The sequence below is a fragment of the Artibeus jamaicensis genome, unplaced genomic scaffold, assembly GCF_021234435.1.
Source record: "Artibeus jamaicensis isolate MK-2021 breed Jamaican fruit bat unplaced genomic scaffold, CSHL_Jam_final contig_515, whole genome shotgun sequence".
NCBI classification, from domain to species: Eukaryota; Metazoa; Chordata; class Mammalia; order Chiroptera; family Phyllostomidae; genus Artibeus; species Artibeus jamaicensis.
In genome coordinates this window covers 2,720,132-2,733,115 of record NW_026521869.1, presented here as the reverse complement: position 1 = coordinate 2,733,115, position 12,984 = coordinate 2,720,132, and the positions used below count along the sequence as shown (strand labels likewise).

The window sequence follows — 12,984 nt, the reverse complement described above, 5'->3', positions numbered from 1 at the left end:
ATAAGGTCAAGTTTAAAGAATTCACCATAACCAAGCCCTTATTGTATAAAATGTTAAAGGGACTTATCTAAGAAAAAAGAGTTAAAAATATGAACAGTGAAAGGACAGAAAACACAGTTATTAATAAGCACACCTAAAACGAAAGCAAACTAAACACACAGCTAGATCAGGATTGGAGCCACAGAAATGAACATCACATGGAGGGTTAGCAACAGGAAAGTAGGAGGAGAAGGGGGGAGAAGGTACAGAGAATAAGTAGCATAGACAGTGGGGAGGAAATAGGGGGAGGGCAAGAGTAGTGTGGAAAATGTACAAGCTAAAGAACTTATGACACATGGATATGAACTGGAGGGGGTGTGCAGGGTGGAGGGGAGTGAAGGAGGGAAATGAGACAATTGTAATGGCATAATCAATAAAATATGTTTAAAATAAATAAATAAAAAGTATCTGGGTACTTCCGCCAAGATGGAGGCGTAGGTGGAAGCACTGCGCCTTCTCACACAACCAAGTTTAAAAACAAAGTTTTAGCAACAAAAATGCAGCCAAACCACAGAAAATTGAACTACACGGAAGTCTGACAACAACGAACCCTTCAGCCAAACCTGTAAGAGGGGCAGAGCCAGCAGTAGAGCAGGGTCAAGCAGGAAAGATCCACTGGACCAACCCGAATGCGCAACCCAGGTGCACCAGCAGCCGTGGGCAGATCCCAGGTGTGGAGTAGCAGGTGGACTCACTGAGGGTGCAAGGCAGTGGACTCACTGAGGGCTGACCACAGTCACACATTCGAGCGCAGATAAATCGGTGAAGGAGTGAAGCGGTGAGACAGACCGTGCAAACCCCAGTGGCGGAAAGTGGCAGAGGGGACCGCCATTGTCCCTTTCCGACCCCGCCCCCACATACAGTGTCACAAACCAGCCACCTGGGTGGCCCCACCCTTGTGAACACCTCCTCGTACATAACAGGCATGAACAGATCAAAACATGGCTCAAGAACAACTCAGAGCCCCAGAGCTCATAAATCTAAGCGATGAAGAAATAGCCAAATTTTCAGATGCACAGTTCAAAACACTGGTCATCAGGATGCTCACAGAACTGGTTGATTTTAGTCACAAATTAGAGGAACATATGAAGGCAAAACTAATTGAAATGAAGGGAAATGCACAGGAAACCAATAGTAATGGAAAGGAAACTGAGACTCAAATCAATGGAGTGGACCAGAAAGAGGAAAAAAATGACCAAACAGAAAAGGATGAAGAAACAAGAATTCAAAAAAATGAGAAAAGGCTTAGCAACCTCCAGGACATCTTTAAATGTTCCAACATCTGAATTCTAGGGGTACCAGAAGGGGAAGAGGAAGAGCCACGAGTGGAAAATTTATTTGAATAAATAATAAAGGAGAACTTCTCCAATCTGGCAAAGGCAATAGACTTCCAGGAAGTCCAGGAAGCTCAGAGAGTCCCAAAGAAGTTGGACCCAAGGAGGGAAATACCAAGGCACAACATCATTACATTAGCCAAGATTAAAATTAAAGAATTCTAGAAGCAGCAAGAGATAAGGGGACAGTCAACTACAAAGGAGTTCCCATCAGACTGTCAGAGGATTTCTCAAAAGAGAACTTACAGGCAAGAAGGGGCTGCAAAGAAGTATTCCAAGTCATGAAATCCAAAGACCTACAACCCAGATTGATCTATCCAGCAAAGCTTTCATTTAGATTGGAAGGACAGATAAAGTGCTTCTCAGATAAGATCAAATTCAAGGAGTTCATCATTACCAAGCCCTTATTATATGAAATGTTAAAGGGACTTATCTAAGAAAAAGAAGATAAAAAAGATGAACAGTGAAAGGACAGCAAACTCACAGTTACTAAGAACCATACCTAAAACAAAAACAAACTAAGAGGACAGCTAGATCAGGAGCAGAACCATAGAAATGAAGATCACATGGAGGGTTAGCAATAGGGGAGTGGGAGGAGGAGAAGGGGAGAGAAGGTACAGAAAATAAGTAGCATAGATGGTAGGTAGCAGAGGGTAAGAATAGTATGGGAAATATAGAATCTAAAGAACTTGAGACATGTGGTCATAAACTAAAGGGGGGGAATGGTGGGGGAGGGGTGTGCAGAGTAGAGGGGAATGAAGGGGGGAATTAAGATTTTTATTTATTTATCTTTACAGGGGAAGGGAAGGAGAGAGAGAGAGAAATATCAATGTATGGTTGCCTTTTGTGCGTCCCCTGCTGGGAACTGGCCTGCAGGGAACCGGCCTGCAACCCAGGCATGTGCCCTGACTGGGAATCGAACCTCGATTGTCTGGTTCACAGGCCTGCGCTCAATCCACTGAGCTACACCAGCCAGGGCTAATTAATAAAATACATTTTTTAAAAAATCCATTATCCTGAAAAAAAAGAAAATAAGCATTTTTTTACATTTTTTGACTTTTAAATAGAGGAATACAGGGCACCTGTAGAGCAAAGGACTATTCTAAATACAAAAAAAACACACCAAAAAACAGGAGGATGAGTTTTAAAAATCCTGTCTAAAACTCTTGAGAAAATCTAACATTTTTAATGAAACTAAAAATTTGTTAGCTTATATAAAGATGGCTTTAAAATTGCCCTACCACCCAGAAGTCTCTTTCAAGAAGGCATAATTATACTACTGCTTGGTTGAAAATGGACTTCATATCTAATAGTCTAATTCTGCCTCTATTTAAACTCAACTGTTAATGAAATTGTTAAAGGACTAGGATCCTTATTATTTCTACCACCCTAAAAATTCAATTAGAATCTAGTTTAAAAGAAAAGTATGCCTAGTCTGAGTGGAATAATAATGTAATTAATAGGTCAAAAGGGCAAAGTGTGGGTTGAGAATGAACTTCTGAAAATTAGGAGTGTAGTGTTGAATTCCCATATGCAAGTAGGTTTCTGTTTCTTGCTTAATTTCACCATCTGTTCATGGTAGAATGATTTTTGCCATCCCTATTACAAATGGGGAGGCTAGCAATGCTGGGAGCAAGAGACCGATACATGTCTCATTTTTATTGAAGCGAAATGGGTAATGTAGAGAATGTCCATCAACTCTCTTGGACACAGTACAACAAACTGACTGGACATGTGGATATCAAAAACAATTTCAGTGTCTGCTTCAGCAGTGGTTTAGCTCTTAGGCCAAAGTTCCAGCATGATCCTGTCCTTCCAAACTGCATGACAACCGGGGAGTTCCCAGAGTAATACTTTTTTTTCACTTGTCACTTTTAGAAGAAATAATATGTGCTGTCTTAGTATTTTGTCATTATGCCATGACTAATGCCCATACACAATTAGTTAGCACACGTCTCCCATGCCACCCTGTGGTTGGGTTTTTGGATTTAATCTAGAAATGACTTAATGGCTCCTTTATCTGATGATCACTTTGTGTCAGAGTGCTTATGTTGAATTTCTTCTCTCCCCACTTCCTCCTCCTACTCCCATCCTAAAAAGTAATAAGTTGTGCTGATTTTTTCATCCTCTAGGTTAGTTGCTATCATTATTAATACACTTCTAATACTTTATAACTCCTAAGTAGGTTTCTTCAACAAGTAGGTTGGAAGCTATTGGCAATTTAAGTATAATTTATTAATTTTATGATCAACAGTAGGCATTAGCTGAAACATATATACTATAAGCTCAATCAGAACAGAACTTTGAGATTTCATAAGTTATGATTTATTTCTATTTTGTTTCCAAATCCAAATATTAACCAAGTTACATACCACTTTTTGATCAGGGGTACTTGAAAGTGAGTGTCAACTCACTGAGCTTAACTTTGTAGCTTGAAGCTATTAAGTTTGGCATACTTAGAAATGCAAATTTTTGATAATTTTTTTTCATTAATGGCTACTTATAATGGCCTGTGATCAAGGTGAAACCTTTACACATAATTACCTAGTTAACTGCTGTATAAATAAGAATAATTCTTGAATTTCTGTTTTCCCTGCTAAACCTTAATGTCAAAATAAATTGTCTTCAGGAATAATAAGTGTATTTCCTTTTATGTAAGTATAATTTACATTAATTGTGAGTGTCTTTTTTAAGTATATTTTATTGATTATGCTATTACAGTTGTCCCATATTTTTTCTCCCCTTCATTCCCCTCCCCCTCGCACTTCTCCTCCCACAAGTGTTACCCCCTCCCTTAGTTCCTGTCCATGGGTCATAAGTACAAGTTCTTTGGCTTCTCCATTTCCTGTACCATTCTTAACCTCCCCTTGTCTACCCTTTGTCTATTTTGTACCTGTCAATTATGCTTCTTATTCCCTGTACTTTTCCTCCTATTAGCCCTCGTTCCTCTCCCAGCTGATAACCCTTCTTGTGCTCTCGACTTCTGATTCTCTGTTCCTGTTCTAGTTGTTTGCTTAGTTTGTTTTTTGTTTTTGTAGGTTCAGTTGTTGCTAGTTGTGGGCTTATTGTCATTTTACTGTTCATATTTTTTGTCTTCTTTTTCTTAGATAAGTTCCTTTAACATTTCATATAAGGGCTTGGTGATGATGAACTCCTGGGGAAGCACTTTATCTGCCCTTCCATTCTATTTTTTTAAAGAGTTTATTTATTTATTTTTAGAGAGAGGGGAAGGGAGGGAGAAAGAGAAGGAGAGAAACATCAATGTGTGGTTGCCTCTCCTGCACCACCAACTGGGGACCTGGCCTACATACAACCCAGGCATGTGCCCTGACTGGTAATTGAACTGGCAACCCTTTAGTTCACAGGCTGGCATTCAATCTACTGAGCCACATCAGCCAAGACCATTGCTTTTTTTAGAGAGGGAGAAACATCAATTAGTTGCCTCTTGTACATCCCTGGACTGGGGATCATATGTACCTGGATCAGAAATTGAATCTCCAACCCACTGAGCCACACTAGCCAGGGCTTTCTCTCAGCTTTTTTTGTATAAATATGAAAATATCACTGTACTAAGTAGTTAATGAAAAGTGATTCTTAGATTAGTGGTTTGAGTCTGGGCCATCCTCAAAGTTACTGTTAGAACTCAGATATGAAATCTGAGTTACTTTTCACTCTCTTTTCAGGTTCTCCAATGACAATTTGCTTCAAAAGATAGATTTATTTCTTTTAAAATAAGTAATTAACATCATTTGGAAGAATTGAACTTTCTTAATATAATCAGTGTGATTTTTAATATATGTCTGATCACCCAATTTGCTATGTTAAAAATCCATATTTCATAATTTTGTTACTGTAGCTGCTCTCCTTTGACAATAAACACCTCCAGGTGGAATCAAAGGAACGTAGGAGCAAACCAGCAATTAAAGGGATTTGTACATTTGCCTCTATCTTTTTTCCGATCCCCAGGAATGAGTTCTGGCACAGGGACTAGTGGGTGTGTGTAGATATGGAACCTCACTTCCCATGTTTTCCTGTGTGTTCTAACACTGTTCCAAACTAAAGGATGATTGAGTCAGTGGGTGTTCATGCCACAGGCTGTTTTAATCCCCATTTTACTTGTGTGTCAAGCTGCTGCTGGGCTTTCTCCCCTTAGACAGTCTTTCCTGTGTTGACCTCATTTTTGAAAACTATGAGAACACTATTAGGAGTTTAATCATCCTTGCATCACCCAAATAACATAGAGCACTGCTGCTTAAACTCCTCTCTGTTTACCTCAGGTCAGGTATAATAAAACACTGAAATAATTATAAGCAGTGCATGAAAAATTTCTTTTAAAAACTCATTTCGCACCAGTGGTTTGAGGGTTTCAGCATGGCCACAGTGGCAGTTTACAGAGGGCACAAGGTTGACTGCAGTGGCCGTGGGACTGCATACACTTGAGAAGGACCACCATGCACCCAAGGTGGAAGTCCAGGTCAGACACAAGAGGACAGCCTCCCTTGAGCAACCAAGAGTGTCCGCTGTACCTGAGGCGATCCCAGCAACAGCAAGTACCTGTAGTGGACTTCCAGGTGCATCTGAGACAGTCTTTCCCAGCTGGTACACCCAGAGGTGGCTAAAACAGCCTTGGGACATCCCAAGGAGCTGATTCCAAGCAAATAACCAGGCTCGAGACTTCCGCCAAGATGGAGGCATAGGTGGATATCCGTGCCTTCTCACACAACCAAGTTTAGAGACAATTAAATATCAGCAACAGAAAACACAGCCAGAACACAGAAAATTGAACTTTTCGGAAGTCTGTTAACAACAAATTCTTCAGTCTGACCGGTAAGGGGCGAAACAAGCAGCTGGTGGAGCGGGGTTGCACAGGAGGGCTTGGTCAGACAGACTCAGGCGCGGAATCCAGGCGCAGGGTTGGACCTAGTGAGCGACCCAGCGAGCGACCGCAGGGAGGCAACGAGGACGCAGGTCTGCGGGTTGACTGTGGTCGCACATTTGTGCAGGGATAGACAAGCAAGGGAGTGGGTGATTAGACTGGGACCCAGCGGGTCACCTCGGCGAGCGGCAGGGAGGGCGCCGCCATTTCCCTGCTCTGACCCCACCTCCACATACAGCGTCATAACCCAGCGACTCTGAGTGGCCCGGCCCTGGTGAACCACCTAAGGCTCTGCTCCTACCCAGCGGTGCAAAACAGCAGAGGGTGCCGCCATTTCCCCACTCTGACCACGCCCCCACATACAGCGTCACAACACAGCGACCTGGGAGTCCAAGGCTCCATTCCTCACACTTAAAGGGTTAAAGGGCACGAACAGACCAAAAATGGCTCAAGAAGAGCTCAAAGCCCCGGAACCTATAAATCTAAGCGATGAAGAAATAGCAAAACTCTCAGACGCACAGTTTAAAACACTGGTCATCAGGATCTTCACAGAACTGGTTGATTATAGCCACAAATTAGACAAATATATGAAGGCGAAACTAATTGAAATGAATGGAATTGCACAGGAAACCAATAGCAATGAAAAGGAAACTGGGACTCAAATCAATGGAGTGGACCAGAAGAAAGCAAATAATGGCCAAACAGAAAAGAGTCAAGAAGCAAGAATTCAAAGAAATGAGGAGAGTCTTAGGAACCTCCAGGACATCTTTAAACGCTCCAACATCCGAATTATAGGGGTACCAGAAGGGGGAAAGGCACAGCCACCAGTGGAAAACTTATTTGAACAAATAATAAAGGAGAATTTCCCCAATCTGGCAAAGGAAATAGACTTCCAGGAAATCCAGGAAGCTCAGAGAGTCCCAAAGAAGTTGGACCCAAGAAGGAACGCACCAAGGCACATCATCATTACATTAGCCAAAATTAAAATGAAGGAGACAATCCTAGAAGCAGCAAGAGCTAAGGGGACAGTCACCTTCAAAGGAGTCCCCATCAGACTGTCAGCAGATTTCTCAAAAGAGACCTTACAGGCAAGAAGGGGCTGGAAAGAGGTATTCCAAGTCATGAAATCCAAAGACCTACAACCAAGATTGCTCTATCCAGCAAAACTTTCATTTAGAATGGAAGGACAGATAAAGTGCTTCTCAGATAAGATCAAATTCAAGGAGTTCATCATCACCAAGCCCTTATATGAATTGTTAAAGGGACTTAATCTAAGAAAAAGAAGTTAAAAAAACATGAACAGTGGAAGGACAACAAACTCACAGTTATTAACAACCACACCTAAAACAAAAGCAAACTAAAAGGACAGCTAGATCAGGAGTGGAAACATAGAAATGAAGATCTCAAGGAGGGTTAGCAACAGGGGAGTAGGAGGAGGAGAAGGGGGGAGAAGGTACAGAAAATAAGTAGCATAGACAGTAGATAGAAAATAGATGGGGGGGCAAGAATAGCATGGGAAATATAGAATCTAAAGAACTTGAGACACATGGTCATAAACTAAAGGGGGGGAAATGGTGGGGATGGGAAGGTAGGGTGGAGGGGAATGAATGGGGGGGAATAGAACAACTGTAACAGCATAATCAATAAAAAAATTAAAAAAAAAACAAATAACCAGGCTCTACCCTAGTTTGCATTGTTTGCAGCAGAACCTGCATCATACCTTTATCTGTAGCCTTCCCTTAGGTCTTAAGGATCCTAAAACTACTATGGACATTGGATTTGGTGGAGCAGTAATCATGACTGTGTGAAAGAGCAGCAAGATGCTGCAGCACATTGACTATAGAATGAGGTGCATCCTTCAAGCCAGCCAGATCTTTGTCAGCACCTTTAAGCCTTTTGACTAGAATATGAACTTGATCCTCTGCGACTGTGATGAGTTCAGGAAAATTAAGCCAAAGAATGTGAAGCAGCCAGAGCACAGAGAGAAGTGGGTCTTGGGTCTGGTGCTGCTGCATGAAGAAAACTTGGTTTCCATGACTGTGCAAGTAGACTGTGCAGGGACCTTCCCCCAAATATACTGGCATTGCTTGTGTACCACTGGCAGGAGCTGCAGGAAGCCTTGGGGTTGGCAGAACCTCGGGCAGGGGAGTCCCAGCTGGTAGGCCCAGTTTGAGAGGTAAGGGTCCCTCCCCAGCATTTCTAGAGCCCCAACTCAGTACCTAGCAGGTTGGGGGAGCCCCCACACCTGTGAGCCAGGCAACCCCACCTCCAGGCATTATGGCTTCTCCACCTGGTATGAGAACACCCATGGGACCACCAACTGGGCTTACCCCTGCTCAGGGAACATCAATAGGCATGCCCCCTCCAGTAATGAGACCTCCTCCACCAGAAATCAGAGGCCCACCTCCCCCAGGAATGCATCCACCAAGACCCTAGGATTCTGTTGGTCCTCAGTCATGCTTTGCCTGCACTGTCTTGTGAAACTGTGTAGAGTGTCTGTGAGTTTCTGTCCCTTCTTTGCAGCATTAATATTCACTAATAAATGCATAGAGCAATTAAACTGTGAAAAAATAAAATAAAAATTGTCATTTCAGAGATTTAAAAACATAGTGTGGTGAAAAGTTTAATTTTGCACATCGTAGATTTAAAACACTTCCTCATAGTCTCAGTGTATGATTTCAGTTTTTCAATTTTAACACTTTGTTTTATCCCCAGCTCTTGTGGTAGCTGTTCTGCGCTTCATACAACTGAAACCAAAGGTTTTTAATCCATGGCTGAATATTAGTGGATTGGTGGCATTGTGTCTGGCTTCCTTTGGAATGACCTTACTTGGTAATTTTCAGGTATTTCATTTGGCCTTTTTCACCTCTGTATCACACTTCCCTATATGATTATCATAGCCACTGAGGGACAATCACTATATGGCCCATATCATTCTTCATGACTCTTTAAAAACATGGCTAATAGTGGTTCCTAATATGCACAGGCTCTGCAGCAGTCAGCCCTTACAGTCTCTAGGCCTGCCCTACCTAAGCGCAGTGCACACCTGAGAGTGCTCACTGTGCATTGGAGATACAGCATGGCTACTGGGAAATGCAGCTAAAAAAATAGTTGTATATTTTCTACAAAGGATCTCAAAGTGCTTTATACTTTTATAACAAATTGTATTCAGTGGACCTTTCCAGAAAACTAATAGGATTAGCAAATTCAATTTGAGAACCCAGAACTTCTCCAGAACACTATGACCTGTAAAAAAATACGTAAATCATCTTCCTAGAAACTTAGAAGCCCAAGGTCACAACAGTGAAGAATAATTTCCCTTTCCAATACCATCGCCCAACTCCTGACCGAATGACAGCATTTGTAAAACAGACAAGGAGACCCCTGCAGAGTTACAGCAGTTGTCTGATTTACAGCAGTTGAACGGAGGATGCCTCCGTTCCCAGCATCCTCCAGCCTATGCTGCATACTACTCCTAGAAACTTCCCTCTTGCAATCAAGCACCTGATCCTGGATACCCCTCTCCCTTCTTTTGAGTGAAGTCCAAATGGCATAGACTTTCAAGAAAATCTGGTAGTGGATTCTCAGAGTGTCTCTTGTCCTAACCCTCAGTCCTGATCACTCATTAAACCAGGGCTGTTTGGCAGAGAGGCAATCCCACCAATTCCTCTAATTCTTCTAGGTCTCATCCCATAACAAGCTAGACTGCAAGAAAGCTGCATTCATAGAATGTGTTGACTAGGATAATGAATTACCAAGAGAATTTTTTAGTGTTTATCCTGTTAAATTCCAAAATGTAGGACACAGAAATTTTTATGGAGATTATGGTGGGAGCCTGCCCCTCATGTGCTGCAGGTGCCAGCCTGTTGTAAAGTGCTCAGTAACTCTCATGTCTCTCAACCAGAATTTGCATGAAAGTTAGTGAGTAAGACATTTTGCTCTCTACTAAGGTCCTAGGAGAAACCCATAGATCAGGTTGTTTTAGTGAACCACAAATAGGCAAAGCCATGAATGATGGCATATGAAAACCACTTTCTGGATTATCTACAGAGCATACACAGGAAACCACAAATTGCCTGTGGAGAAACTAGGTAGCTAGTGTATGGACGGGATGGGAAACAGACTTTTTTTTAAACTGAGGATAGTCTTTTTATTTTTTTAAACTCTGGCCCAATGTTTCCAAATTTCTCTCCAGGAAGCAACATTTTACAGTGCCAGGAGTCTGTTTCTCCACGACATATTTTTAAAATGCATTTTTGACACATGAAAGTGGCTAACTTGTTAAAATCTTATTGCTTAGTTGTCCTGGCCTGTGAGCATCTCCTGCTGGGTGCACAGCCTATCTGGTCCTCTGACCAAGTGAGATATATTGATCGCTGCTTCTATGGAGGCTCAGCTCTTACTCCATGGTTTTCTCATCTTACTGGTTTTTTTAATCTTCATCATTCTTTGCTGTGTATACATTTCAAATTTTTATATAATTGAATCTGTCTACTTGACATTTCTTCTATCATTTTGATAAATAAGCAATAATCTCCCCCAGAAAAAGGACTTTCTTTTCCCCACCCCTAATGCCCTGCGCTTTCTGTCTGGCCTTGTCCAAAATTACTCTGGTTCTCATGAACACTCCATTGTCCACAATCCCCACGTTACATTCTCTTATGTCTTCTCTCGACAGCCCTGGCTAAACATGTCCACCTTGGTTTCACCGCCCTGATGGCCTATGCAAAGGACCAGGGTAGTGACTCACCACCAGCTAGATCCTTCCCTTCAGTTTCTACTCCTTCACCTTCCCAGCTCCACTACCAACTTCTTAGGTTTCCCAGCTGTTTTGTCTCCCAATCCCATACTGGCCTCCAGGGTGAGGCTGTTTTCCCCAGCAGCAATGGCCTACCGAAGGACACATTCCTTCATCCCTTAGTTCAGCCAAATGAGAGCCGAAATTGCTCAAAAGGAACTCTGTTGGAAAACTAAGAGGAAACTAAAAATAGACTCCAGGAAATGTAAAGATACCAATACAGAAAAGATTTTACAGCCTACATAGGTCTTGGCTTAGAGGTGGTGGGGCTCCTGGGGGTGCCCCTTCTCTCACGGGGAGACAGACTTTTCAATCTATACTTTAAGTTTGAACCATGTAACTATATTGTCTGTTTGAAAAAATTAGGTTAAAATAATAAATCAATAGAGCCTAGAAAACCAGTTTTCTAGAAGTGAAATTTGACTTGAGGAAGCATTACTTAAAATGAGTTTTGAAAATAATGTCTTTTGAACTGTGAGAGAAGAAAGTGGCTTCTTCCAAAGAAGAGGGGGAAATGTTTTATAACAAAAAGAAAAAAATGTAGAAGGAGCCCTGGCTGGTGTGGCTCAGTGGATTGAGCAGTGGCCTGCAAACTGAAAAGTCGCTGGTTCAATTCCTAGTCAGGGCACATGCTTGTGCTGTGTGCCAGGTCCCCAGTTGGGGACATGCGAGAAGCAACTGATGTTTCTCCCACACATCCATGTTTCTTTCCCTCTCTCCCTCCCTTACCCTCTCTCTGAAAATAAGTAAAATCTTTAAAAAAGAAACTTGTATTTTAAAAAATATATGAAAGGAAAGTAATATTGATTTGATATGAACATTATTCACAGCAACGTCAAACAATAAAACATCTGAAGGCAATGGCAATTCAAAAAAATGTTTTCACCATGTTTTAAAAGCCACCTCGTCAAAATAGATTTTATTTTTCTAAATATGTATTTTTAAATGTATGTAATTAGTAAAGGTTTTAAGTGATAAATTTTTTAAATCAGCAGGTAATGATTTGAGGAGTTTACATCTCAAATGCCCAATTGAAATAACCCAAATGAGTCTCCTTTAACTCCTTAATTCTATAAACTCTGTAACCAGCGATCTTCAAACACTATTGTCCTTTAATGAGTCTAGAGATACTGCAAAAGCTCATAGGTGGCAGTTTTATTACAATAAGAAAACAAAACAAAATCATATTAACAGTGGATTGGTCATATTTTATGAACAGCTCAGTTTTGTAGGAATAATAAACAGCCCAAGTGTTATTAGTTGTCTGTGCCATTGAAATACTGACCTGTTTAGAATTGGTCTTCATCAATAGGCAAATACACAGCCAGATCCCAGGTCTCATTTCTTAGTCTGGAAAACACAGTTTGGGATGTATGTTTGTAGAAATTTCGACATTACTCTTTTTTGTGTGTATAACTTTCCTGGGTTTTTTTTCTTATTTTATTTTACTTTTCCACAAAGCTTTTCTGGAAAAGAAATGGAAGGAATCGATTACCACTGCCTTTTATAGTTTTTCTAAACAAATGTTTTGAAGTTTGCATGTATTATTTATTTCCCTTCTTCCATCAGAGTTTAGACCAACTGAGAACTGACACAAGGAGCCATTGTGGAGATCAAGGGCCCTAATCTTTCTAAAATTCATCATTTCATTATTGAGATGACATTTTGACCATTTTTCCCCTCACATATTCCATGGGCTTTCATGCCTTTTCTAAATTGGCCCACACACATCATTATCTGTTCATCCCCTTAGCTCACAAACGATGAAGAAATCCATAATGTTGGAACCTCCTTGACCTTTGGGTTTGGCACATTGACATGCTGGATCCAGGCTGCACTGACTCTCAAAGTCAACATCAAGAATGAAGGTCGGAAAGTTGGAATTCCACGAGTTATTCTCTCAGCATCTGTCACTCTCTGTGTGGTCCTCTGTATCC

At 41.4% G+C, this 12,984-nt stretch overlaps 1 protein-coding gene and 1 pseudogene across 6 annotated transcripts in view; both read left to right on the top strand.

The window, feature by feature from the left end:
- Positions 1 to 12,984, top strand: part of TMEM150C (transmembrane protein 150C) — a 100,866-nt gene that overhangs the window by 82,804 nt on the left and 5,078 nt on the right. For all 6 annotated transcript variants that reach the window (XM_053668904.1, XM_053668908.1, XM_037150726.2 and 3 more), the window contains 2 exons: positions 8,965 to 9,092; positions 12,801 to 12,978. In XM_053668904.1, coding sequence (XP_053524879.1) covers positions 8,965 to 9,092; positions 12,801 to 12,978 — 306 coding nt within the window. The remainder of the gene's footprint in view (positions 1 to 8,964; positions 9,093 to 12,800; positions 12,979 to 12,984) is intronic.
- Positions 8,046 to 8,685, top strand: LOC119053243 (small nuclear ribonucleoprotein-associated protein N-like; annotated as a pseudogene).